The 27,034-nt window shown below is 41.3% G+C and overlaps 1 protein-coding gene across 2 annotated transcripts in view; it reads left to right on the top strand.

Annotated features, from left to right (window-relative positions):
• Positions 1 to 27,034, top strand: part of cacna2d2a (calcium channel, voltage-dependent, alpha 2/delta subunit 2a) — a 278,517-nt gene that overhangs the window by 227,769 nt on the left and 23,714 nt on the right. For both annotated transcript variants that reach the window (XM_084061443.1, XM_084061442.1), the window contains exons 11-14: positions 640 to 801; positions 5,606 to 5,716; positions 10,667 to 10,745; positions 17,572 to 17,621. In XM_084061443.1, coding sequence (XP_083917569.1) covers positions 640 to 801; positions 5,606 to 5,716; positions 10,667 to 10,745; positions 17,572 to 17,621 — 402 coding nt within the window. The remainder of the gene's footprint in view (positions 1 to 639; positions 802 to 5,605; positions 5,717 to 10,666; positions 10,746 to 17,571; positions 17,622 to 27,034) is intronic.

The raw sequence follows: 27,034 nt of genomic DNA, 5'->3' as shown, positions 1-27,034 counted from the left end.
GAGTGAGGGAGAGGGAGAGGGAGAGACATAAGGAGAGAGGGAGAATCTTGTACCCCCCAAATTCGCCACAAACACAGGGATGAATGCATTCTACTATTCTGCCACCATTACGTGGAAAGCCTTATACCACCAGCCATCAAACTTTGTGACTCCCTATCCTCATTCAAAACCACCCAACCACCCTAAAAGAGCACCTTGCCACCAGAGAGTACCGTCAGCAAATTGAGGGTGTCTGTAAATACACCTTTTATTCCTCCCGGTATTATACATACATACTGTAGGACCACAATGGAAACAAGCCATCAAGGCATGTTGTGTTATACTTTTAGCATTGCTTGCGTAATTGTACTTGCTGTACTATTTGCAATTTGTCAATGAAGTATTCAATCAATCAATCAAGAAGAAGGGAGAGGAAGAGAGAGGAGGAGAAAGGGGGAGGGAGGAAGAGAGAGCGAGTGAGAGGGGACAAAAGGGGGGGAGTCAGAACATAGAACATCTTATCTGTATTTAAAAAGAGGGGAGAACGTTCAAACTCATACAACTCAATTAAAACTAACCCCATATTTTGATGCTTGTCAAACCTCAGCCTGACTCATGTGTTTCTGTTTGTTTTCGTGTTTGTATTTGTTCCCAATCCAGTTCAATGAGAAGGCCGACGCCGTGGTCCCCTGTTTCAAGACGTTGGTTCAAGCCAACATTCGTAACAAGAAGATCTTCAAAGAAGCTGTGTTACACATGCAAGCCAAAGGGACCACAGACTATAAGACTGGCTTCACGTTTGCCTTTGAGCAGCTTCTCAATGTAAGAACCAGCTTCTCCTTTCACCACTTAACTCTTGAACCGTAGGTCGTACACAAACACAGTTTGGTTTCGGTTCTTCAGCCTTGTAGCAGCAATAATGAACAATAACAAATAAATAGTAAGAAAACGATAACAGTTATGTACATGTACAAGTAGAAGCGGTCTTTCAAATTAACGTAAAGCATTTAATGTCCCTACATTAAACATTTTATTTGCACCGATATATCGGGCACATAATTGGTGTCGGAAGATATTTGCCGGTATCTGTAAATATCGGTATCGGCCAATAAAGTTGACATTCACCCATGGCAGTAGTGATATTTATCTGTTGTTGGGAAAATCTATATTGCACTGTCTATGATGGTGTGTTGGTTATCTGCCAAGCTGCAGATTCTAAACAGTTATTTTGTTTTCCTGGCACAAAAGGGGAAAATAATTACAACCAAAACCTTGAAAAAGTACTCACATGTTTTTCTTTATAAAAGTATAAATAATACCATCATGTAGAAATACTTACAAGTTACAAGTAAAAGTCCAGTATTCAAAATGTACTTAAAAAGTACAGCAGTATTGGCATCAAAATACTTAAAGTACCAAAAGTAAAAGTACTCATTATGCAGAATGTCCAATTTCACAAGTTTTTTTTCTAATGTATGAAAATCCTTTGATCTATAAGCTCACAATGTGTTACATCGCGACGGGTTGTGAGCTTGTAGATTAGGGCTGTAGTGGTTAATGTAATAATCTAAACTAAATCTGCAAAGTAACTTGTAACTAAAGTTTGGAAATAATTGTAGTGGAGTAAAAAGTAGAAGTACATTTTCGAAAAGCTGATAAAGTGCTCATACAGTATAGCCACGTCGCTTCTTTTGGGCTTGTTTTCATAGACCTGGTTGCTTGTTTCTCTCGCAAAATCTGGCAACACTGACTGTCATGTCACAAGTTAACAGTACAGGTGTAAAAGAGTGGGTGATACAGATCGTAGAAGGTCCCAACATTTGCTGTTTGAAGAGAAGGGTAACTATTATAATATGAGCATTGTCAAACTCAGTGGTTCTCAAAGTGGTGTCCGGGGACCCCCAGGGGTCCTTGAGGAGGTTCCAGGGGATCCCCAGCAAAAAGTGTTAATCGCAGGATCTACAAGCTAATGTAGCAGAGCTTGTAAATCTGCTATTTTTGAAAAATGTAGAAGAATCTTGAAGAATTGTGAAAAATGTTTTAACACAAATCTTCTCTTAAGGGGGTCCCTGTCGCAGAACCTTTTTAAATGGGGGTCTGCGGCCAAATACATATCAATTTGGGGGTCTTGTTGGAGAGCCAGTGGTCCAACGCAATTAAAATAGCAATAAAAGGAGGCAGAAATGCTTTCTTGCACATTTAGAGAAACACATTTGGGAATCCCTGCTGGTAGTAAGAAAAGTTTCTTCCACAAAATTGAGTGCATCTGCATTCTTTCTAAACAACATTGTGCTTCAGTTCAGGTATACCTGGCACAACGGTATGCATATTAGCAGGGGGAAAAAAATTATGAAACAGGGCTGGCACACTATCAGCAGAAAAAAATAAGTATTCACAGGAAAATGCAGGGAATTAACAAATCTGTCAAAGATACAAGCATACCTAATTACTTTGCAACGGTCCGTTTTGTACACTTTTTCTGAGTTTAAGTAGCACTCAGAATTTTGTGCGGTGTAGGTTGAATTAACAATGATGAAGTGGTGCTGACATGGAATGAACCGGCCTCACTTTAGAGGCTTCCAGAATGGCGGAGGTGTTGGCTGCATGCCTGTTTAGAAGTGATGTTTGCCGTGTAGAGTGTGTTAGTGGTGGACGAAGTAATTTGCTTAAGTAAAAGTATCAATACCACCATGTAGAAATACTCTGTTACAAGTAGAAGGCCTGTATTGAAAATTGTATTTGAATAAAAAAAAGCACAACAGTATCGGAATCGAGTTGGACTTACGGAAACCAAAGTGAAAGTACATTTTTTCCCCCCCATTTTTTTTCAAAGTACTAGTGCTTCAGTAAGGATCACAGGTAGAAAAGAAATCGTGAAAGAAAACTGTTAGGATTTAGAACACATTGTAGAATTCCCAGATCCGAGAACGCATCTTGTGTCATTTTATGATTTCTTTTTTTTGGGGGGCAGAAAAGCCCCCAAAAAAACTTAAAAAATATAAGAAAAAATTAAGAAAATAGCCGATCAACAAGCAGTATAAAATAGGGCTTAAGTCGTTAATGTATGTTTTATTATAATAATAATCTGAATCTCTGGAGTTTGCATGTTCTCCCTGTGGCTCCTAGGGTAGTTAATACTCTCACAAAAACATGTAGTAATCCTGGTCACTATACTGCCTCCCCCTGGTCAGCCGGGGCGCCTGATGGAGGGTAAGGGAACTGGTTGGAATAACGTGTTCCTTCCATGCGCTACGTCCTACCAGGGAAACTCCCCCCTGTCAGGTGACAAGAAGGTCAGTTGGCTCTCATGCATTGAAGGAGGCATGAGCTCGGCCCTGGGCTCCCTAGGCTGGTGGGGGGAGTGTAGTGCCCAGGATCACTTAGAAAATTGGCACCGGGTGAAAAAAAGGGTTACAAAATAGAGGGTTAAAAATTATAAATTAAAAAAATAATAATAATCTGAATCTGCAAAATAACTAGTAACTAATAGCTGTCCAATAATTGTAGTGGAGTGAAAAGTACAATATTTGCCTCTGAGATGTAGTGGAGTAGAAGTATAAACATACAATTTAGGCATTTAGCAAACGCTCTCAACCCGAGCGAATTACAATAAACAAGGTAAACACATACATTACTGAGACAGTGTAGTACTAGTGCGTCAGTAAACTAGGATCACAGGTAGAAAAGGAATCGTGAAAGAATACTGTTAGGATTTAGAACACATTGTAGAATTCCCAGAAGCAAAGATTTGAGTTAAAATGTTCGAAAATGTTTTGAATAGCAATAAAGAAATCATAAAATGACACAAGATGCGTTCTCGGATTGAATGGGTTAAGTACAGTACTTGAGTAAATGTACCTAGTTACTTCCCGTCAGTGGGGGGGGTGGTCGTGCCCATGTGGCTGCCGACACACAGGTGCACCCGTCTGCCGCTGTGTATTTTAGGAGGCTGCCACCCTAATGGGCGTTGATGGGATGATTGATGAGCACAGCCCAGAGGAGATGGGGCCACAGACACTTTGTATTCCTCTGGTGGGCTCCCAGAGGCATGGAGCCAGGAGCCTGCAGCCCCCCACCCATCACCACATACCCCCACCCACCCACCCATCACCACATACCCCCACCCACCCACCCATCACCACATACCCCCACCCACCCACCACAATGAGAAATAAAGTAAAGCCCGACCGATGCCAGATTCTTTGGTCCGATACTGATCCCGATTTTGGAAAGTACTACACAAGTGATTCTCAAGCTTTATTTACATTTTTTTCATTTCAAGAACTCCCAGTTTGATATTGTTACCGTCAGGCAGAAATCTCTTATATTCTAACTTTTTTTTTTTTAAATTTTATTTAATGCCCTACTTGATCACACTACAGCGTTACACAAAAGTATCTAAAGTAGCAGATCTGCAAGCTCGAATCGTGGCGCGAAGCCGCTGGTGGTTCCCGGACACGACTTTGAGAACCAGAGTGCAAGACCACCGATTGCCAATGTCATGACCGATTTATTTGTTTTTAAGAGCAAAAATCTTTATATCCATGACAAAAACTTGATTTGATTTATGTTTCTATTTGAGAACATTTGAAGCAAACTAATATATAGAAATAAATTATATACTGTAGGTTTTTGGCTATTTATATTAAACGTCAATACATGAAAAGAACATTTCAAATAACAAGCAAATAACTGAACTTAATTAGATTTAACTATTTATGCCCTATTCCAAAAAAAATCTAAACTAGCTGAACTATAAGCTCACAACGTGTCACATTGTGGCACGTTGAGCTTGCTGAAAGTGGTAAAATATCGGTAGTCGGTACACATCTGCTGGATAATTGCCGATACCGATGACGTAAAAAATAAATCAAATAATGGCCTATACTGTATATCGGCCAGACCGATATATCGGATGGTTTTAATTTGTGTCTGCATGCAGGAAACTCACTCCCACGATCGGTGACAGAAGCACAATGAAAAATGTGTAATTGCAGCATTATTATTTATCTCTATTAGAATCTTGTCAGAGTGACATGACGCTGGCCTGCATATCAATGGGAGCTGTGACGTGGGGTGGGGGGGACAGGATGCCAGGCAGCCAAATGTAAATCAGACCTGAATGTTAAAATCCAATCCTATAAACATACATGATGACGCCACTTATGTATAACACTTAATTTTAAGGCTGGGACATTGTGATGTACTGTACTGAAAATGGGTTGTGTATGATAGGAAAAGGGTATAGGGACAAATATATCAAAATAAAAAAAAGTTTGACACTTGTTCTTTATACATTTACATACAAAGTGTACTGTGACAATTTCAGACCAAAAATAGATTAAAATGCAATGCATTTTGTATACATACAATACATGAATACCTATGCCTATTGCGTACCCATGCAGCACTCACAAGAATCTATTCAAACACAGATGTCTTCATAATAGCGTCTCATACGTTACAGTTCAAGGGGAACGATTATTTTCGATCATGTTATTCACGTCTCCTGAATATTCAATCTGCCCCTCTGTCTCTGTCTATACTTTCTAACTGTCTCTTTTTCTTTTCACATCTCTCTCTCTCTCTCTTTCTCTCTCTCTCTCTCTCCCCTCATGTTCCACAGGAGAGCAGCGCCCCGAGGGCCGGCTGCAATAAGATGATAATGATGTTTACAGATGGCGGGGAAGATCGTCAGCAGGAGATCTTCGAGAAGTACAACTGGCCCAACAAAACGGTCAGTCTGTCGCCACAAGGCTGTTAATCTGCTCATCTGTTAACTCTGCCAGCTCATGGCACACGGCGAAAGCCCCGCGTTAACTTCGTCCGTACGACGGTGTCGCACCGCGGCGGTGAGCTTGTACATCTTCTATTGTTTTTCCACACGACACCATCGTACGACGGAGCATAAATGAGGCAGGACAGATGCACATGCTTGTCCAGAGATTTGGACTAAAAGAATAAGAATTCATAAAATGTATGAAGTGCTTTGCCACCTAGTAATGTTTGCACTGACAGTACCACATTGTAAATAAGTATTTCATTGTTCGTTGTGTCTATTGTTCTGCCTACACATTTGTCATGTCCTAGTATGAGCGAATAGGGAAAAGGGGATCAACGTCACGTGATTCCCTTGTTTGACCCGGCAAAAACTCGGATGTTTGTCTCAAAGAATATGATTATTGGCAGAATCGCGGAAAGTTTAGAATATTTGCCGGTCCCGTTTTCATTTTTCACAAGATCGGTGGTTGTTGCAATGACCTGCACTACAATACGTCACCATATGTTGCGCTATGACAAAATAAACCCATAAAACGTAACAATGTGCACGTTCCATAATGCAATTCCAATGATGAAAGCTGTGTCCAATGTTTCACCCGGTGAAGGAATGGGTGGATTCGGCCAAGCCCGAAATACCCGTATGTGTGTCTTAAAGAATACTGGGTATAAGTTAGGCTATATTGTTGCTGTCGGTCAGAAACCTCCTATCTCCATATTTTAACTTTTTGTGTTTCTTTGTAAATGAATACCCTTCTTGATCACACTACAGCGTCACACAAAAGTATCAAAAGTAGCAGATCTGCGTTTTAAGCTTACAGATCTGCTACTTTTGCAATTATTTTGTTTGAATGCTGAAAAGTAAGAGTTTTGGACAAAATTAGGTTTCTTCCCGACAGAGACGATATTGTGTTTGAACTTGTATAATTATTTTACTGAATAAATTCAATCAATCAATCAAATACAATACTTTAAATACTATCTTTGTAAAACTAGGCTGTGAATTCTGCCGACAGCCATCGTCTCGGGTTGTGTGTGAGTGGGAGAGAGAGAAAAATGGAGCGAGCAAACGAGAGAAGGGGAGAGAAAGAGAGAGAGAGTGAGAGACTTTTGTCACAAAGTGACTTTTGTAAACTTTAGAATGCTCTTTTTGACAGCAACTGAGTGGGTTATAAAACTTTAGCATGCTCTACTTGTTTGGAAAAAACAGCCTTTATGTCGCTCGGTGAACAAAAAACGCTTCCGTGGTGGAGCTTCTGTGACTGCGTATGACGTCAGTCCCTTTTTCTTTTGGTGGTATTTTGTGGAATAAAATGCGTACAGTTGTGAATGTATAAAACCGACCGACAACAGCAGCTGTCATAACACTAGACGCTGGCGCTGTTGTGTTGGCGCACGTCACGCCTCTGGTTCCGGAACGCCGGCGTTGTAAAAAAGCAACACACGGAGGCGGCTTTGTTTGTTTCTGTGTAATAACACAAAGGCGGTGTTAATGGCGGCTCTTCTTTTACACTGTTAATGCAGGATCTCTGTATTAAAGTGGCTTTATATAGAAACTCAAGAGCTTCTTTCTGTCTCTCTGTCTCTCTCAGCCTCGGTCTCTGTCTCTCAGCCTCTGTCGCTCTCTCTCTCTCTCTCTCTCTCTCTCTCTCTCTCTCTGTCTCTCTATAACAATGTCTTACTCTACCAGAAGGCATTGTTCTGGCTAGGCTGTCGAAGATGCCAGCAAGTCCAATCTGTGTGCACATTTGCACAACAACATCCAAACACTTTCTCCTTCCAAGCTTTCTTTTCATCCTTTGTGGCTGTTATCCTCTCTTCCGCCTCCTGTGATCTCTCTCTCTCTCTCTCTCTCTCTCTCTCTCTCTCTCTCTCTCTCTCTCTCTCTCTCTCTCTCTCTCTCTTTTACTCCCGCTCTCTCTCAGTGTTGCCATGTCCGCTTAGTATAAGCGACTTTGGGCATTTTTTTTTCTGTAAAGTCGCTTGTAAATGGGGGGGCTTGTTGTTTCTGAAGTTGTATGAACCAGTGGTCGTCAAGGATGACCCCAATACAACATTTGTGTTGTTAAAAGGTTTAAAAAACATTAGACATTTGTTTACATTTTTGTCAAGATTTTAAAGATATTTCTAGAATAGTCTATCTACAGCAACACGTTGTGAGCCTGTAGATCTATTATTTTCAAATAAAAATAGCCGGTGCTCATATGGCTTGTAGTACTTGGGCTTATTTTCATAGACCTGGCAACACTGCTCCTTCTCTCTCCCTCTCTCCCTCTCTCCCTCTCTCCCTCTCTCCCTCTCTCTCTCTCTCTCTCTCTCTCATTTCCACCTCTTTCCTTGTCTAGCTGGCTGGTGTTAACAGCTCTGACCCGCTGACTAATTAGGCACTTTATCATCAAGAGTCCATGAAATTACATCCGGCACGCACACTCATTGTTTCTTTCATTGTTCCTTTATAGTTTCTTCCTTTTTTTTTCAATCACCCACTACTGTCGCCACAAGTGTGTCACAGCCAGTGACGGAAGAAGTACAGTACACTCGTTTTCTTTTTTTTACTTGAGTAAAAGCATCAATACCACAATACAGAAATTCTATTGTTACAAGGAAAAGTCCTGTATTCAAAACTTACTTGAGTAAAAGTAAAAAAGTATTGGCATCAAAATATACTTAAATTACCAAATGTAAAAGTACTCATTTTGCAGAATGTCCCATTTTGCATGTTTTCGTATAAAATGTATTGAAATCTGGTAGCAGATCTACAAGCTCACAACACGTCGCATCGCAACGCGTTCTGAGCTTGTGGACTGGCTATTTGAAAATAGCCAAAGTTTAAGGGCTGAAGTTGGTAATCGTATGTTTTGTAATCAAAACCTACAGGAACTAGTTACTAAAGTGGTGAAATAATTGTAGTGGAGTAAAAGTACAGTATTTGCCTTTGAGATGTAGTGGAGTAGAAGAAAAAAATATTGAAAATTGGAAATATTCAAGTAAAGTAAAAAAATATATATATTAAACTAGAAAAAGGTCTCCGCCAGGTCAGGTACGTTATTGTGGCCTCCTGGACCAATCCTGCAAACTTTGGAAGCCAATCTTCGGCAATCAGGATGGAATATGGGCAATTGGATAAATCCGTGTTGATCACATGACTATAGAGATACTGTGTACCGATTGACAGGACGGACGGACACACGGACGGACGGACGGACGGACGGACGGACGGACAGGGGGTAAAACATACTCTCTCGCCATGCCTTTCGGCCTGGCGGAGACAATAACCTCAACATTTTACTCAAGTACAGTAGTACAGTAGTATGTGAGTACATGTAGTTACTTTCCACCACTGCATAGCCACAACTGATATTTATCGTCCTCGCCCATGACTAACCCTTGTGACAGCTAACTGTCATTTAGGCATAAATGTTGAAGTTTGACATGTCTGTCACTCCCACGCATGTGAGTCACCGGGGGGGGGGGGGGGTGACAGTCGGTTCCAAACAGATGTCATAGGAAAGTCAGGTTGAGTGTTAACTCTTTCTACTGTGTCTCCCAGGGGTTGTTGTCGAGGGGTTCCATGGGGCTACATGACTGAATCGTCATCATTACAGAGTAGCAAAGTTTGTAGTCCCAAAACCTGTAAACACAGTTAGCATTTTGCACTTCCTGGTTTTCTAAGTGGGTTTAAGGAATGAGGTTAACATGGGCTTGTCGCATGACACAAAATGCGCTAGTAAATAAATAATACCCCGCTGGTGAGTTTTTGGAAGCTTTTACGTGTCTTAGAAGAGCCGTTTGTTAACAAGTGGCTAAATGAAACTACTGTACAGACGTTGTCAGGGACCTTACACATATCAACATGCCGAACACTGTACACAAGCATTGGTGGTGGTGACGTTCAAGTCATGCGACCTTGGTGTAGTTCCGTTCATAGCGTGTGTGTTTACTGTGACCCCAGGGGTCTGTGATGGGTTCCAAAGGGTCCCCAGATAAATGATTGAGTCTTTATCTTCACCATGATTGAACATAGAAGTAATTACAGTTTCCCTGTTATCTTTACACCTACTGTATATCGTCTCTGTCGGATGGAAACCTCATATGTCCAAAACTGTTACTTTTAAGGATTAAAATTCAGAAATAGCAGAAATAGCCGATCTAAGCTCAAAATGCATACTACAGTATGATGATGATCAAGTAGGGTATTCATTTATGAAAAAATACAAAAGGTTTAAATATGGAGATAAGAGGTTTCTGCCCGACAGCAACGATGTACTCTTCTATACAGTAACAGAATTCTTGACCAAATGACAGACCATATCAGACCAACTCATGTATAACAATAAAACTGTTTTTGTGACATCAAAGGTGTTCTACTAAGCCCAATTATATTTTAAGGTCAGCTATTCTTTTAAAGGAGACATCCGTTAATTTTTAGTGTTATCTTTGATATGTGGCAAATCACTTACCAACGTAGAAATGCCCATTGACTTACTCCACAAATCCCCCTGTCGACCCCCACCGTTGGCATAATACGAGGCGCGAAGATAGCCCAAATTCGCCTATTTTAACAAATGCAAAGTCTGTTTTTTTTCTCCTAGCACTCATTGTGGAGCCCCATGAGACCCTTAAAGGCGATGATAGTCCCGACAAGCTAACCGCTAATAACAGAACGTGCTAACGCTCGTTGCTTGTTTCTCTCCGAAACCTGGCAACCTGGTGTTGCCAGGCAACACCAGGTTATTTTCGGCTAATGTTGAACTCAGAATAGGGATGCAAGGGTTCAAGTGGTTAATGTACAAAAGAAAGTTTTAAAAAATCACCCTAGGGGTCCCGGACCCCCTGTTGAAGACCCATGATTTAAAGGTAGTTGCTCTGTCTCTTTCTTGGTCTCATTGTATTGTGTGTGTCCTCCCAGGTTCGTGTGTTCACCTTCTCTGTGGGCCAGCATAACTACGACGTCACTCCACTGCAGTGGATCGCCTGTGCCAATAAAGGTGGGTGGATGGTCAACAATGGTGCTTATTATAAGCAGAGGTGGACAAAGTACTCATGGTCCCAGTACTTGAGTACTTAAGTATGGATACTCCTGGTCAAATATACTGGGGAAGGTTGCTCGGTCAATTATGTACTTGATTTACTGGAGTCAGAGATTTTCCAGAAATGTTCCAAACATATAAATAATAGTGATTTTACTTTTTTACTGTAGATCTGCTATTTTCACTATATTTGAAATAAGGCTTGAGAGGTTAATTCATAATGTACTTTTTCCCTTGCCAAAAATGTTCAATGTTCAAGTACAATATTTGTCTTTGAAATGTTCTGGAGTGAAAGTCAATTCAAAAATAGAATAGAATTGTAAAGTAGGGTATGTTTCTAGGGTTTCTACTGGTTCTACCGAGTGAAGACCCGCTCTCGCTGTGGTTGCAGGCAATAGCATTGATTTCCGGTTGCATTTCGGATCGGATATAGAAAGATGCCGGATTTGAAATTGCTGAAAAATAGGGCTTCATTTACGGTCTATAGAAACCAATGGCGTAGCATTGTCCATATTTCTTTACGGTGTATGGTTTTGATACAACCAAAACATAAGCCCACCCATACTTACAAAGCGTCAATGAGTGAAGTCTTTATAGACTGGAGTTGTTCTTGATCTCAGCGTGACACTATCCGGAACCCTGAAATTATGCAACAAACCCCAGGCAATGTTAAAACAGTTGGGGGTCTCTGCGCGTGGCCCAGCCAAACCATCAGATCATTGGTATGACTCAATTAAGGGTGATTTGCTGTATACTTAGTCGCGCGTCTGTGTCACACAATGGAAATAGCAGATTGACAAGCTCACGACGTGTTGCGCTGCCATGTTGAGACGTAAAATCCTCAGGTTGTGATCAGTCTCTACCTTTCCACCTCCTACTGTACATGCTCTCTTGGACACTGGATTTTGTAGATATTTGAGGCCATGCTGCTACTTCAACAGGAGCCTGTGGCTGTCTTTCCTGGAGCTAACTGCTCCCCATTAGTTCATTGCCAGTCGAGCCAAGAGATTCAGAAGTAGCCCCACCACACGAGTGCACACACACGCAGAAGCGCGCGCGCACACATACACACACACACACACACACACACACACACACACATTTGTATTACTATACTTGTGAGGACGTTGCCAGGAAGACTTTGAAAATAGCTGAAAACAGACAATCTACAAGCTTGTAGATCGGCCTACAACCTACAACATATGGCGTACAAGTGAATACAAAAAGGAAAGCTCTAACCCCAACATGTAGATCTAAAATCTGAAAGTAATAGTTAAGCCTAACTCTAAAAACATTTATATTTAATATATCGTTGCTGTCGGACAGAAACCTCTTATCTCCATATTCTAACTTTGTGTGTTTTTTCATAAATGAATGCCCTTCTTAATCATACTGCAGTGCAGCGTCACACAAAAGTGGCAGATCTGCAATTTGTGCCGTGTTTTGAGCTTGTAGATCTGTTTCTTTTGCTACTCTTGAAATTGAATCCTGAAAAGTAACAGTTTTGGAGGTTTCCACCCGACAGAGACGATATTTTATTTAACCATAAAACAACCATTTCTCTTATGAGGACCAGGAAAATGCTCCTCACAATGTCTATTTTTCAAATTCTACTACACTTGTGGGGACATTTTGCCCTCACAAGCAAAATATCACAAGTACACACACACACACACACACACACACACACACACACACACACACACACACACACACACACACACACACACACACACACACACACAAAAAAAATATAGCAGATCTACAAGCTCATAGCGTGGCACTTGGTGCTGCCCTATGAGCTTGTAGATCTGCTATTTTTGAATAGCCAAAGTATAAAATATGACTAAAATCGAAAATGACACAGATGCGTTCCCGGAATTAAATGGGTTGATGATCAATCAATCGATTGTGTTCCAGCATGGGGCAATGGTACTAACATAGTCCTACTTAACTGTACGTTCCTATTTATCGGTTTCACAGTGACAATTCATTTTTCAAGGATTTAAAGCGCAGGTGCCGCGCTATGAGCTTGTATATCTGCTATTTTTGAATAGCCAAAGAAATCTTAAAATGACACAGATGCGTTTCCGGTCTTAACGGGTTAATTAGCAGGAGGAATCTGGCAGCTGGGTGATAACTGTGTCATCCCTCTGTCAGACTGTAGGGGGAGTCCAGGATTACGCCTCAGTGCCAACATGCTCACTCTACTGTTCACTGCTGGAGCAGATCACCAGCATGTCTACCAAGGTTTCTGTGGCTAGACAATAGTGTTGACAAGGCTTGGGCCTCTGAGGAGCTGCCCTTACATCTAGCACTACTTATTACTCTTTTGGTATCACACCCGAACAGAGTGCAGCTCCCTGACACAGTGGAACACTGTTAGCCCTTCGCCCATGACAGACGCATGTCCAATATCCTCGCGGTCGGGCGGAAACCTTGTATGTCCAAAAAAAACTGTTACTTTTCAGAAAATGGAGGAGGAAAAAAAATAACCTGTCTTCCAATTGATCCAGTGTAGTTGTCGCATAGCCTGGCATTGCATTTCCAGACTGATAATGTGGATTCACTCACACGTTCCTGGCAATGCTGCCAGGCTAGTTGTCGCAAGCTCTTGTTAATGCTTTTCATTGGTTCAATATTTATAAAATCCACAGACACACTTAATCACTTTAAACGAGTAGTTCACCCAAATAATTACTTATTTTCTATCAATTACACACCCCACGAAGCCTTGAATTAATGGAAATTAATTCAGATAATGGATCTTTTTTTTGTTTTTGTCGCATTCCTAAGCCAATAATTTAAGACTCTGTTGGTCATCAAACTATTGGCTTAGGAATGAGACAAAAACTAAAAAAATCTCTATGAATTCAAGGCTTCATGGGGTGTGTAATTGATAGAAAATAAGTCATTTTTTGGGTGAACTACTCCTTTAACTTAACAAAAAATAGCAAATAATTGTAGATCTACAAGCTCTACAAGCTGTACACTGTAGTATGACGAGGGCATTAATTTACACCCAAACAAAAACATGAAAAGTTGAAATATGGAGTTACGAGGTCTTTGCCCGACAGCGACAATAACTGTAAGCTCACACACCCCAGCACGCACAGACACAGATCCCTCCTCTCTCTCTCTCTCTCTCTCTCTCTCTCTCTCTCTCTCTCTCTCTCTCTCTCTCTCTCTCTCTCTCTCTCTCTCTCTTAAATCCCAGGCCAGGCTGTTGTCTCACTTGGTTTGAGCTGCAATCCCTTCTTAAGGAGAAACAAGTCTCTCTCTTTCTTGGCTCCGGCATTTCTCCCTGTGTGGCTGAACAAGACACAGACACCACTTGTTGCTCACTTGTGGGGGAATAACGCAAGACAAATTAGTAGGCATGAGTATTGTGGAAAAGAATTGTGACATTTTTTACATTGGAGATTCAATTTCATCTCATTTACAGTATATTTTATTTATGCCAGCAATTCTCAACCTGTGTGCCGGGGCCCAAATAATTGCAAGTGGGCCCCCAAATAATTGGAAAACCTAAGATTGTATCGATAATATAGCCTAACTAATACTTAATGTTAAAAAAAAATAGGTATTTATTTCTTTAAAACCTTGAAAAATTAACTGTCACTGTGAAACCGATAAATAGGAACTTACAGTAAAGTAGTACTACAGTATGTTAATACCATTACCCCAAGCTGGAACACGATCTATTGATTGATCATTAAAATAAACATGCTCTGAAAATGCACACGGCACCGCACCCATCTGATAAAAAGTCCTGCCCACCACCGGCTAGGCGAGTGGTTAGAGTAATCCTCTGTGCATCTGCCTTGGCTGGGCGCTCCAACCAGTGTTGATTTTGACAGCAAATTTTGATTTAGTTTTAGTCATAGTCTTTTGAATAAAATTCTGTTTAGTTTCAGTCATATTTTAGTCACCTGAAATGTTTTACTTTTAGTCTAGTTTTAGTCCACTAAATATAGTATAGATTGGGGTTGCAGTAATAGTTTAGTTCAGTGATTCTCAACCTTTCTCATTTCAAGGACCCCCAGTTTGACATGCATTGGGCCACGGACTCCCATTTGACGCAAGGTTTTATCTCTGGGATCCTCAGCGTTTATTTAACTCTGAGAGTAGGTCAGAGTTACACCCCAGGTGGTCCCCGGACCCGCCGTTGAGTAACTGTGGTTCCAAACCTTTTCTGGATCTAAGGGCTTTTGAAAAACCCAGGAGCTCTTACAGTACGACACACTCAATAAGCAGTGTCTTTGAGTCACGCTGCCCCCCCCAGCTCACAGATTGGTTCACAGACTACAGAACCCTCCAGAACATTAATCTTTATGAGTAAAAACTTAAAATCAATTCTAAAGCCGGCAAATATGGACCCGACTCCCCATTTTTTACTGCGATGGTGGTTGTAGTTCAACGTAAGCTGTCGTAAACATGCCCAAATAGAGCCATGAAGTTGGAAGAGAGAAACGGGTGGCTGTTGATGGTTTTCATTAGGCAAATAAATCACAAAATTCCACATTTCCTGGTGACAAGTAGGGCTGTGCTGTTTTAGCTCAGGTAGCGGAACATTACATCTTCAGCTTCTACAGTGACACTGATTCTCTCTCCGCGCTTTTAGTCACCAATTGACCCACAACTATAGATGTCACCTTCTCTGGCAGACAACCAGAAGCAATAGAACGAACTGTGTTCTTGGAATAAAGATGCGTTCCGGGTGTGTGTGTGTGTGTGTGTGTGTGTGTGTGTGTGTGCGTGTGCGCGTGCGCGTGCGTGCGTGCGTGCGTGCGTGAGGAGATAAGATAAAGCATTTACTGTAGAGTTAGGTTTCAGGGTTAGGGTTGGAGTTATGACTGATTTATATTTAATTGCACGTCGGTGCCGAAAATAGCCGATCTATAAGCTTGACCTTATAGATCGGCTATTTCGGCTTTAGGTTTAGGGTTAAAAGTGGCAAAGAAAAAACTGTGGAATGGCATTGATAACATCGCCGTCCGACATTGTTGATGTCCTCACAAGTATAGTAATAGAAACGTGTGTGTGTGTGTGTGTGTATGTGTGCCTTGCGTGGACACCCATACCAATGAAGCAATGAGAACATCTGTGCAACAAGCCACCGTAGCAAGAGTGCATAATGTTCTCCAAATAACCCATTCAATCCGGGAACGCATCTGTGTTATTTTAGATGTCTTTGGCTCAGGGCTGGAATAACACGTCTCAGTGCCCCTGGGCACTGGAACTGCAATGGGGCCCCCCCCCTCATGCGCCCGCTCATTTGACATTTGACATCATTTATTTATTTCATTCGTATTAGATAACTGCAAGATGGGGAATTGTTTTGTGAAAAAAAAAAAAAAAAAAAAAGTTTTTTTTTCTTGTGCCCCCTGATGCCCAGGTGATCCTGGGCACGTGCCCAAAGTGCCCATATGGTAGATCCGGCCCTGCTTTGGCTGTTAAAAAATAGCAGATCTACAAGCTCATAGCGGCACCGAGTGCCGCGCTACGAGCTTGTAGATGTACAATTATTATTTTTCAAATCGAGAAAATGTGTGCAAATCTTTGAATATATATGTTTTTGTGAACATTTTTAACTCAGATCTTTGCTTCTCGGGGGGGAAAAAACGTATGTTGCTATAATATCAGTGGTTCTCAAACGTTTTTCATGTCAAGGACCACCCAAAATGATAATTTAATAATAATAATAATAATAATATTTTTGAATAGCCAAAGAAATCTAAAATGACACACATGCGTTCCGGGATTGAATGGGATAAACGACAGTCATCTCTCTCTCTCTGCCTCTTAACATTCCGGGCATGTTGTCTCTCCATTTCGCGCCTCTTTGTATAAACACTCGTGGCTTTAATAACTTGGTGGGAGCGGGTGGTTATTGACCCAGTCGGCCCGCTCTCCTCCTCCGTCCCTAATCAGCGCTCTCCGCCTGGGGGCTCTGCAGCATTCCCAATGAGCCCCCCCCCTGGATTTAACATCCAGCAGAACAATGATGAGAGGCTGGGGGTCAGCAGGGCCAGCTCCCCGCCCGCCTATAGCCTCCTGCATGATCAGCTCGCACTGATGGCGTTTACATGCACCTATAATAACTTGAATAGATTCGATTTTCATTACACAAACAAACGGACAGTGGTGGTACAGAAGTACCACAGATCGTTTTACTTAAGTTAAAGTATAGCATCATTACCACCATATGGAAATACTCTGTAACAAGTAAAAGGCTTGTATTCAAAATGGTACTTAAAAGTACAAAAGTATTGGCATCAAAATATACTTAAATACCAAAATTAGATGTACTCGTTATTTAAAAATAATTGCCGAAATCTTGCCAAAATAGCAGATCTGCAAGCTCATAACACGTCGCATAAAGTATAAAATAGGGTTTAAGTGGAAATGTACGTTTTGTACAAAAAATATATCAAAATTTGCAAAGTCACTAGTAAGTAAAGCTGCCAAATAATTGCAGTGGAGTAACAGTTTTTGAGTAAATATACTTAGTTACAACCACTGCTCTTTGCCCGCCTGGTGCTGATGGTGTTGCATGTAAGAACTTGAAAAGATTTGATTTGTTGTATGTTATTTGTATTTGTTGTCTTTTTTTTTTTCGTGAGCAACATGGTGTATTTATTCATGATTATTAGGCGCTTTGGTTACATATAGAAAATGCGAGTGTACACCATGGCGTTATACAACTACTAATGGTAAGTATAAATCTCGCTTGACTGTCATGATTATACAGCATATTGACTGGTCTCTCCTTTATTATCAGGTTACTACTTTGAGATTCCATCTATCGGCGCCATAAGAATCAACACCCAGGTGAGATGTGGTATTATGTGTTGTATTATGCTTTATTCTGTCGTCGCTGTTGGATGGAAACCTTGTATGTCCAAAACCATTATTATTATTTTTGTATTATTATTAAAACAAATTCAAATTGTAAAAATAGCAGATCTATAAGCTCACAACGCGTCGCATCGCAATGCGTTGTGAGCTTGTACATCGGCTATTTTTACTACTTCAGTGCGATGAAGTAGGGCATTCATTAATGAAAAAAACACAAAAAGTTGAAATATGGAGATACAAGGTTTCTGCACGACAGCAACGCTATACGCGTTGTAAGCCCTGTACTTAAAGCCATTGAACTATGGTAGAACAATGTGCATCATGACATACAGATAACAAATTGCCCATCTTTATCTGTTGCTTCTGAGCTCTGGAATTAAAGATTCAGTTCACTCTCGTTACAAAACAAAAAATCACATTATTACCCAAGATGTGAATGCAAACAAAGCGTATTCTGTCAATATTATATTACAGTACAGTATATTTAAAAAGTGTGCCTGCTTGGATTTTTATTAAAATGCAGATTATGTTCTCATGGAAACTGCATAACCACACCGATGTGAAAGTTTTGGTTTGCGTACCAGGCAGTTTAACTTGGCTGATGTCGCTGCCCTGAACAAATGAAATTGAATGTGTTGTCCAGCATTGTATTCCCAAGCAAGCAGATGGCCTTTATAGTAAAAAAAGAAAAATCCCTAACCCATGAGAGATTTCCCATTGAGTCCTATACCCTCTTTCAAGCTACGAGTATGATTATTTTTAATTACCTACCTAACTCGGTCACATCATGTCCACAGATAGTTTTTGGGGATGGGGGACATGTTATGCTTTATTTCAGACAAGAGAGTGTAGAGAGGGGTTGGTCATGGTACTTAATTTTTAGTAAGTAAATCGGCTTGTTTTAATGTTATCTTGACCTTACCAGAAGTTTTTATAGCACATATAGCAGAACAAGAATTGATAGGTCACCAAAACTTGTGTAACACACAAATGGCAAGGTATGCCATACTGTAGCTTGGCTCCCTGGTCAAAATATCAATTTACTTGTTAAAATATTATTGATTATTGTGGCATTAAATGATTGTAAAATAACTACAAATGCAAATCGTTTAGTTGGATATAAAAGATAAAAGAAGCTGTCATCCCTGGATGCATTCTACAATAAAAATAGAGTGCATTTGAAAGTTGTCTCAAGGCATTTACGCAAATTCGTCATGTTACATTGTAGTTGTTGCTTTAGCCTGTAGACCAGGGGTCTTCAACAGGGCATTCGGGACCCCTAGGGGGTCCTCAGAGGTCAATGTCAAGGTGAAGTTTCTTATTATGTCCCAAACTGGGCAATTTATGCTACAGCAGATAATAAGAACTCTAAAACACATTAAACACACATAAACATACAATACATAAACAATAACATAGACATGGTCACAAGATCCAGATAATACTACTTATTATATAGTATTAGTATAAGTGTCCCCAGCAGCAAGGCAACAACAACCACCTCCCACCCACCACCTCCATAATAGTGGACAGCAGACCACGACCATATTGCACCATAGGAAACGAAAGAAAGAGAAACAGCTCATCATTACCATCCTCCCAGATGGAGATGGGCAAGTCAACTGTCCCCTACAGCTGAACAACAGCTTCCTCCTCCTGCTTCCATCATTGATAGCATGAATGGAAGTAGGTATAAATGAGAATTTGTACCTGTTGTTTCTAGTCGCAGGGGCATCTAACCGTTGGCCAGAACGCAAGAGCCTGTATTCAGGGCTTGGGAATGAGAGCTGTCTGCTCTAATAGATAACGCTTTCTTAAGCACCTGTTTGTCATATATATGACTCAGACAGCTGATTTATACCCCCACAATCGTGCTAGGCCCCCTCACAACCCCGTTAAGGGCATTTCTCTGTCATTTCTAACGCCAAGGTTACCAACAAATGACAGAAAAGGAGATAACAGACTCTATGAAAGCCCTGTAGAACTAAATCCATCAATTAATTATCCACCTGAAATTTGTCTAGCTTCCTTAAGAGCTTTCATAAGAGGTGCTGTTGACCTTTCTTACACAGCATTCCAGTGTAAAATTTCAGACGATTGTCAATAATGGAATCGAAGTGGTTACCAAATCCAGTGTCTGGCCATTTATGACACAACTCTGAGGAGTTGATGGAGATGGTCTAAAACCAATGCACATGTCTTTAGTCTTTGTGACATTAAGTTGTAGGAATGCCTCCTCACACCATCTACAAATGAGCCATGGCTGGCCTCTCTATCACTAACTAACAATCAACTAACAAGACTAACAATCACAGAATCATCTGCAAATTTAACAATGTTGGCATGCTGACTTCTGCAATTATTAGTATACCGGTATACAGGATATGTTGTGGAAAGAACACAACCTTGGGGACAGTTACTACAGGGGGGCCGCCAAACCTTTGTGTGATAGCAACTTTTTATATACATTTTACATTAACCACTTGAACCATAGCATCCCTATTCTGGGGGCAACATTCACCAAGTACAGAGCCAAAGGTCAAGTTTAGTAAGTATTGAGGGTATAAGTGGTTAAATGTCTGGAAATACACATTAACGTGAATCCGACATATTAATAGAACAGATCATGTGGAGACAAGCAATGATAGTGCTGTTAAACAATGAAGCTATCTATGAAATCTATGGAAAAGTTTAATCTGCAACACAATTTTAAACAATATGTAGTGGGGGTCCCTGCTTTATCTCTCTCTCTCAGCTAAGGGGTCCTTGGCCTGAAAAATGTCGTAGATGAAATGAAATGAGCTATCGATGCTGCTGTCAGGTGACCTTGCCGTACCTTAGCCGTTGCTGAAATGACGCCACTGGTAACACAAGAAATGATATCACACCCAGATAGCCGTGTAACCCAAAGTTCTACCAAAGTTCAACATCAAAGACTTTCTTTGATGATAATGTAAGTACAGTATATGCAGATTTGCAGATATGTGTGTAAATACTCCATAACGAACTGACATATGGGAGCACAGCAGGATGGCTGTGGTTTATAGGAAGGACGTATGGAACGTGGAGATGGAGAGATAAAGACGCTCATGTCCCCGTCCTGTCTCCTAGGATCTGTGTAGAAGCTCGCTGAGCTGCTTAATTCATCTTCCCTCGATCAGTCCCTGCGTTTCTCACATAATATGTGATATTATGCATACGCACACACATGCACACGCACATACTAACTATACTTACATACTTGTGAGGACAAACGCCATTTTGGAAGTGGAAATCCCTAACCCTGAAGGAAAGAAATCTACAAGCTCTCAACGTGTCGTGCTGAGACGCGTTGTGAGCTTGTACTGTAGATCTGCTATTTTCGATGCGCGATACCGGCAATTACAACTAAGTATAAATCAGGCATAACTCTAACCCCAACCCCTAAACCTAATCTCTAAATGCCTAATCCTAACCCTAATCCCAACCGGGAATCTGTTCCTAATCCTAAATCTAACCCTAAAAATATTTTTTAACCATAAAACAGAAAATGGTCTATTTCTCAAATTCTGTACTCGTGGGGACATGTGGTACAAGTACAAACATTCACACACACACACACACACACACACACACACACACACACACACACACACACACACACACACACACACACACACACACGTGCACACAAACCTCAGGCGTCTCACACACACCCATGACTGCTCACCCCCCCCACCCCCACCCCTTCTTCCCTGTGCTGGGAGGCACAAGCAGGGTGTAGAGACCCCCCTGGGATAACCTCATTCCAGATGTAGAAATTGACTCAGTTTGCTGGGGGGGAAGGAGAAGGGAGGGGTGTGTGGGGGGTGCTATCCCCCCCATCCACCCCGCGGAGCGATCAGGCCCCCCAGAATAGACCGTCAGCTGTTCCATTAACTCAGGCGTATATTTATATTCCGAGAACTGCCACTTAATCTAATAGGTTTTCCTTGCAGCAGGTGTGTGTGTTTGTGTGTGTGTGTGTGTGGCTGAGGACCGTTCATATATACAGTAGGCGGCCAGCAGACATATGTGGGGTTTTTCTATTATTTAACCATACTCCTGTCCTTCTGTCCGTCATCGTCGTGTGGAAACCTTGCATGTCCAAAATGGTTATTCCTTTCAGGGAATGGGAAAAAGAACCTTCCAGTGGATCCTGGTGTTATCATTTAGTCACAAGCTCTTGTTTATACTTTTCCTTGGTTCAATATTTATAAAACCCACAGACACACTTAAAAGGAATACTTCACCCAGAAAATTAGTTATTTTCTATCAATTACGCACCCCTTGAAGCCTTGAATACATGGAGATTCTTTGTTTTTGTTGCATTCCTGAGCCAATAATCCAATATTTGACTAATTGAAGTTAATAGGAGACCAATCTTAACAAGACGCTATACTTTTAAAACATTCTCTGGATCATCAGTAGGCCTCTGAGTGATTACACTGTGAGAGTGGTTTTGGAGTTTATATTATTCTTTTATATAGTTTTGCATTGGTCTCCTACCACAGCAGCGTCAGCAAATATTCTTAATTTAATTTAATTTTGTCCAATCTGTATGGTAGAGTACGTTAATACAATATAGCTTATACAATTTGGGTGGTTGTATTTGGTCTCTCTGCTCTTCTATTGAGACGTTTGGCTCCTGTGTCTAGGTTAGACACAACCTTTGACACAAACCCCGTTTCTGGTTTGACACAAATTTTGACCCTGACGGTCAAAATTCTCTCCCCCAAGCAAGCGGCGCATTGTGACGCGTTGTGAGCTTGTGGATCTGCAGTTTTTTCTACTTTTGTGTGACACTGTAGTGTGACGAAGTAGGGCATTCATTTACGAATATCTTTTTGAAAGATATGGAGATACAAGGTTTCTGACCGACAGCAACGACACACAGTGCCAGCAGACACATCTGGGTTTTTAATATTATTTAACCATACTCTGTCCTTCAACGGCGCGCGCCCTCATCGCGCCTGACAGGGAGCGCGACATCTCGTCAGCATCAAAGAACAGATGGCGGTCCCAAATTATTATTCATACGCTCACGCTTTCATTGCGTCTCACATGCGAACAGTTGTTCTTGGCGTGTGTCAGGGTTATTCGGCGGCTAAGATATACGGCATCAATATTTCATCCGTGGTGAGTCGTGACCCCTCTTTGCGAGCGCCATGTCCCTTCTCTGACCCATGCAGATCTAAGTGTGTAGGACGGCGGTTCCCCAAACTGTGGGCCCGGGGCCCACTGGTGGGCCGTAAGGATATTGCAAGTGGTCCGGCCCCAAAACAATTGGCGAAATACTACGATTTTAATGATAATAAAAAACATTGATATTAAAAGATTGATGAGGGCGCTTGGGTGGCGCAGTGGTGAAGTCCCTGCCCACCACCACGGAGGTTGTGGGTTTGAATCCACCGTGGTGCATCCGGCTTTGTCGGGCGTCTATGCGAACACAATTGGCCCGTGTTGGGGGGAGGGAAGTCGTGCGGGTGATAATTGTCATTGCACGTACTCCTACGTGCTGGGGCGGCACCTGTCAGCAGGGAGTGGTGGGCGGGAGGAGTAGGACGAAGGCCCTACTTCCTCCCGGTGGGGGCTCCTCACTGGCAGTTGACAGTGACAACACAGAAATATGTGTGGGGAGGAATGAATTGGCATAACAACTAAATTGGAACAAAAAAGGGGTGAAAAATTATTGGCTACTCAAACATTTTAACAAAAAAGAAAAAAAAGATGAATGTGAAAAAAATATAAATATTTTTGCCAAATGTTGACCTATGACATATATATATATATATTTTAAACATTTACAAATGTATTTTCATTGTGATATCGATAAATAGGAACTTTTTCAGTACTTCCGCATTGGCTTAATTTCCAGCGGCAAATGCTTGCGTCTCGAGTCGTGTGCGGCTCCGGTTCCTTTGGCCCACCTATCCCCTGCTCGCTTGGCTTTTTTACTGCTCTAAAGATTATTCTAGTCAGGCGGAAAATTTCCCCTATATCCCGTGAAAAGGTCTGGCTGTCATTTGCCCTGATGGAATATCTCCCTGTGGCGCGTTAAACCGGACTTTTAGCGAGCTAATAATAGAATAGGTTACGCCTGTCAGCACCTCAGTGCTCAAGCGATGAATAACAAACGGTCAAAAGTGTAATACTGAAATAGCTCTGTGCTCGGGGAGGCCCCCTTTTGTGTGTGTGCATGATTGATACAAAAAGGATTGGAACCGGGGTCACAAAGGTGCCAATAGCACTTCCTATATTTCACTGTAAAAATGGATGGAAATTTGCCAACTGCAGTTGTGTGTGTTTTTTTTTTACTGTTGCCGCATGCTGTACCTACTATATGCTAATGTGAATGTACATTATATTTGACCCAGTATTAAATATGTACGATATTGAAGAAAGCTGTAGCTAATTTAATAACAGAACTCTACACCATCAATTTACCCACTTTCAACCTGGTGTCCTAGTTTTGGGACACAAAATGTCATAATCCTACATTATTAAATGTGCTTTGCAGGCGGACGTCATAACAACGCAAAGTTAAAGAATGCAAAATGTCCTAAAAAGTGATTTTTTTTACCATGTGTCCCCATGTGAAACAGAGCTAGTGATCTCGGATCCCGTTATTTTCCAACAGAGCAAAAATAATTAACAGAAATCATTTTCAGTCCAAAATAAGCGAATAGCCAGACTCCAGACGTACTAGAGTATGCCTGACATAAATGTCAGAGCTTAAAGGAGTAGTTAACCCAAAGAAATACTTATTTTCTATCAATTACACATTTGTAGGAGACTCAAATGACTCAATTGAGTCTCCTACTCACCAGCCACCCCATCATCAAATGATTGGCTTAGGAATGGGACAAAATTCAAGGCTTCATGGGGTTTGTATTTGATAGAAAATAAGTAATGTTTTGGGTGAACTACTCCTTTAAATCTACATGTAAATAACATGAAATAAATGCATCGAAGCAAAAAAAGATTAGACCAGTAGCAACAAGAAACAGCAACATCCTAACCTTACTTGTTAACAAAGTTGGCCGATAATGGAGGATCACGGACGATCGCGGTAATGTCCATGTTCGAGGACGGGATGGACGGGACATCCCAAACGCTATGTTAACGGATACCAAAACGTTACATTGTTTGTCTTAGGTTATTATGTCACAGACATAACATGCCCATATGTGGAGACCACCTGGAAATCTAGGTATGAAGGCCGCAAAGGCCTGAACACCTAATAGGTGAACATTTGTGAAAGTATAGCAGATCTACAAGCTCAGAACGTGTCGAGATGTGACACGTTAGATCGGCTATTTTCCACACAACACAAAACAAAAACATTAGTGGTTCTCGAACGTTTGGCCACGGACCCCCATCTGAAAAACAATTGTAGAGACCCCATAATAGTAGATTTGTGTAAAATCTTTAAAAATTGTTCATTTGCGATGCCTTGTCCACAAGCTTGTGGATCGGCACATTTTTGAATAGATTAGTATAAAAGAGGGTTAAAGTGGTTAACTGATTTTGATGCCCCCCCCCCCCCCCCCCCCGGACCACCTGAGTCATAATGGACTCATAGTGAGATGGGATAGGATAAGGCCTACTGATGGACATTGGTCAAATAAAGCCAGAGGGATCTCTCAGTCTCTCTCTATATAATGTCAAGAGGTCACACACTCAATAGTCTTACCAATCACACCGAATCAATACACGATTAACCCCCAAAACACATCTACATTATCGGGAGTCCATGTTAGCGGCTATAGAGAAGACTATGATGATGAACATATGATGGATGACTAGTAGATATAACCCCTCACCCCTCACCTCTCTCTCTCTCTTACGGCTAGCGGTGGGGACTTTGTCACCCCTCCCTCCGTCCGTGGCTGGTCTGACAGTTAAGAGAGCCACTGGGGGAGGATGGCCTGTTTGCATGTCGTACCATTGACACCCTTAATGTGTTTTTAATAGCTCCTTCGTAATGATGAAAAACAGCCATGAGTGGCTGAAGACTGTAGGCTTTTTTTTATGTCTCCGCAGAGCCTTGTGCGCTGTTGCTGCTGCCGCCTCCAGTGGCATCACTGCTTTTAATGTGGTGACAGGCTCTTATGGTTATATGGCCCTGTGGCGGAGAGTAGCTGAGTACATTTTCGCAAGTTACAGTACTTAAGTACAACTTTTACTTGTTTTCCATTTTTTCTGTACTTTATACGATCTATCCCACTACATCTCAGAGTCAAATATTGCCTCTGAGATGTACATAAATATTGTTTTACTCCACTACACTTATCAGACAGCTTTAGCTGTTACTTTGCAGATTTAGATTATTATTTTAAAACACGCATTAACCACTTATGCCCTATTCTAGACTTTGGCTATTCGTATAAATAGCTTAAAATAGCTTAAAATACTGATACATAGCTGATAAATAGCTGATACATGGCTGATCTACAAGTTCACATTTGAACTTGTAGATCAAATATTACTTGTAATTTGTAGTATTTCTACAAATAAAATAAAAAAATCTCAGTACTTGGTTAATGTATGTTTTTCCAGCACTGCTCCCAGAGCCTGCACGCCGCTGCCCCCGGTGGCCCACTGGTTTAGTGTGCTGACAGGGAGGAGGAAGCCGTTCAGGCTCTTATAGTTTTATGACAGATTGAAACATATACAACCATCCAGACTCTCTGTCTTAACGCCTGCACACGATATGCTCTATAAAGAACAAAACAAAGTAGCCTGTGTGTGTGTGTGTGTGTGTGCATTACTAAACTTGTGAGGGCCAATTGTCCCCACAAGTAGACGTTGGAAAATAGACATTGTGAGGAGCATTTTCCTGATCCTCACATGAGAAATGGTTATTTTATGGTTTTAAGAAAATGGGGGAAATTAGTGTTAGACATTTAGAGGTTAGGTTTAGGGGTTAGGGTTATGCCCAGTTTATACTTAGTTGCGCACCGCTATTGCACCCCGAAAATAGCAGATCTACAAGCTACAACTTGTCGCAGTTCGGCTTTTAGGATTCAAATTTAAACATGGCATTCATCAAATAAGTATATATACTGTAGTACTATTTAAGCTCACCTGATTCATTGCACTCCCTCTTGCTGTCAGTGCTACTGAAAGCTGTATGTGCTTTGTTTTCTCCCACCACCCCAGCACCACCAGTAGGCTCAGCTTTCCCTAAGGGTTCTGTTTTCCCCTGGGTGGGTTTCTTATAGGCGTATCTATATCTCCGTACGTGCTCTTAAATGGTTGTCTTCTAATGTGCTGAGCAGGGAGTAATGTATAGCGGAGCCAGAACGCCAAAGAACTTGTTTTGTTTTATTTATTCGCACAATAAAAACAGTATACGGTAACAA

Source organism: Gymnoscopelus microlampas, assembly GCF_963454915.1.
Source record: "Gymnoscopelus microlampas genome assembly, chromosome: 7".
NCBI classification, from domain to species: Eukaryota; Metazoa; Chordata; class Actinopteri; order Myctophiformes; family Myctophidae; genus Gymnoscopelus; species Gymnoscopelus microlampas.
This window is presented reverse-complemented; position numbering and strand designations above follow the sequence as displayed.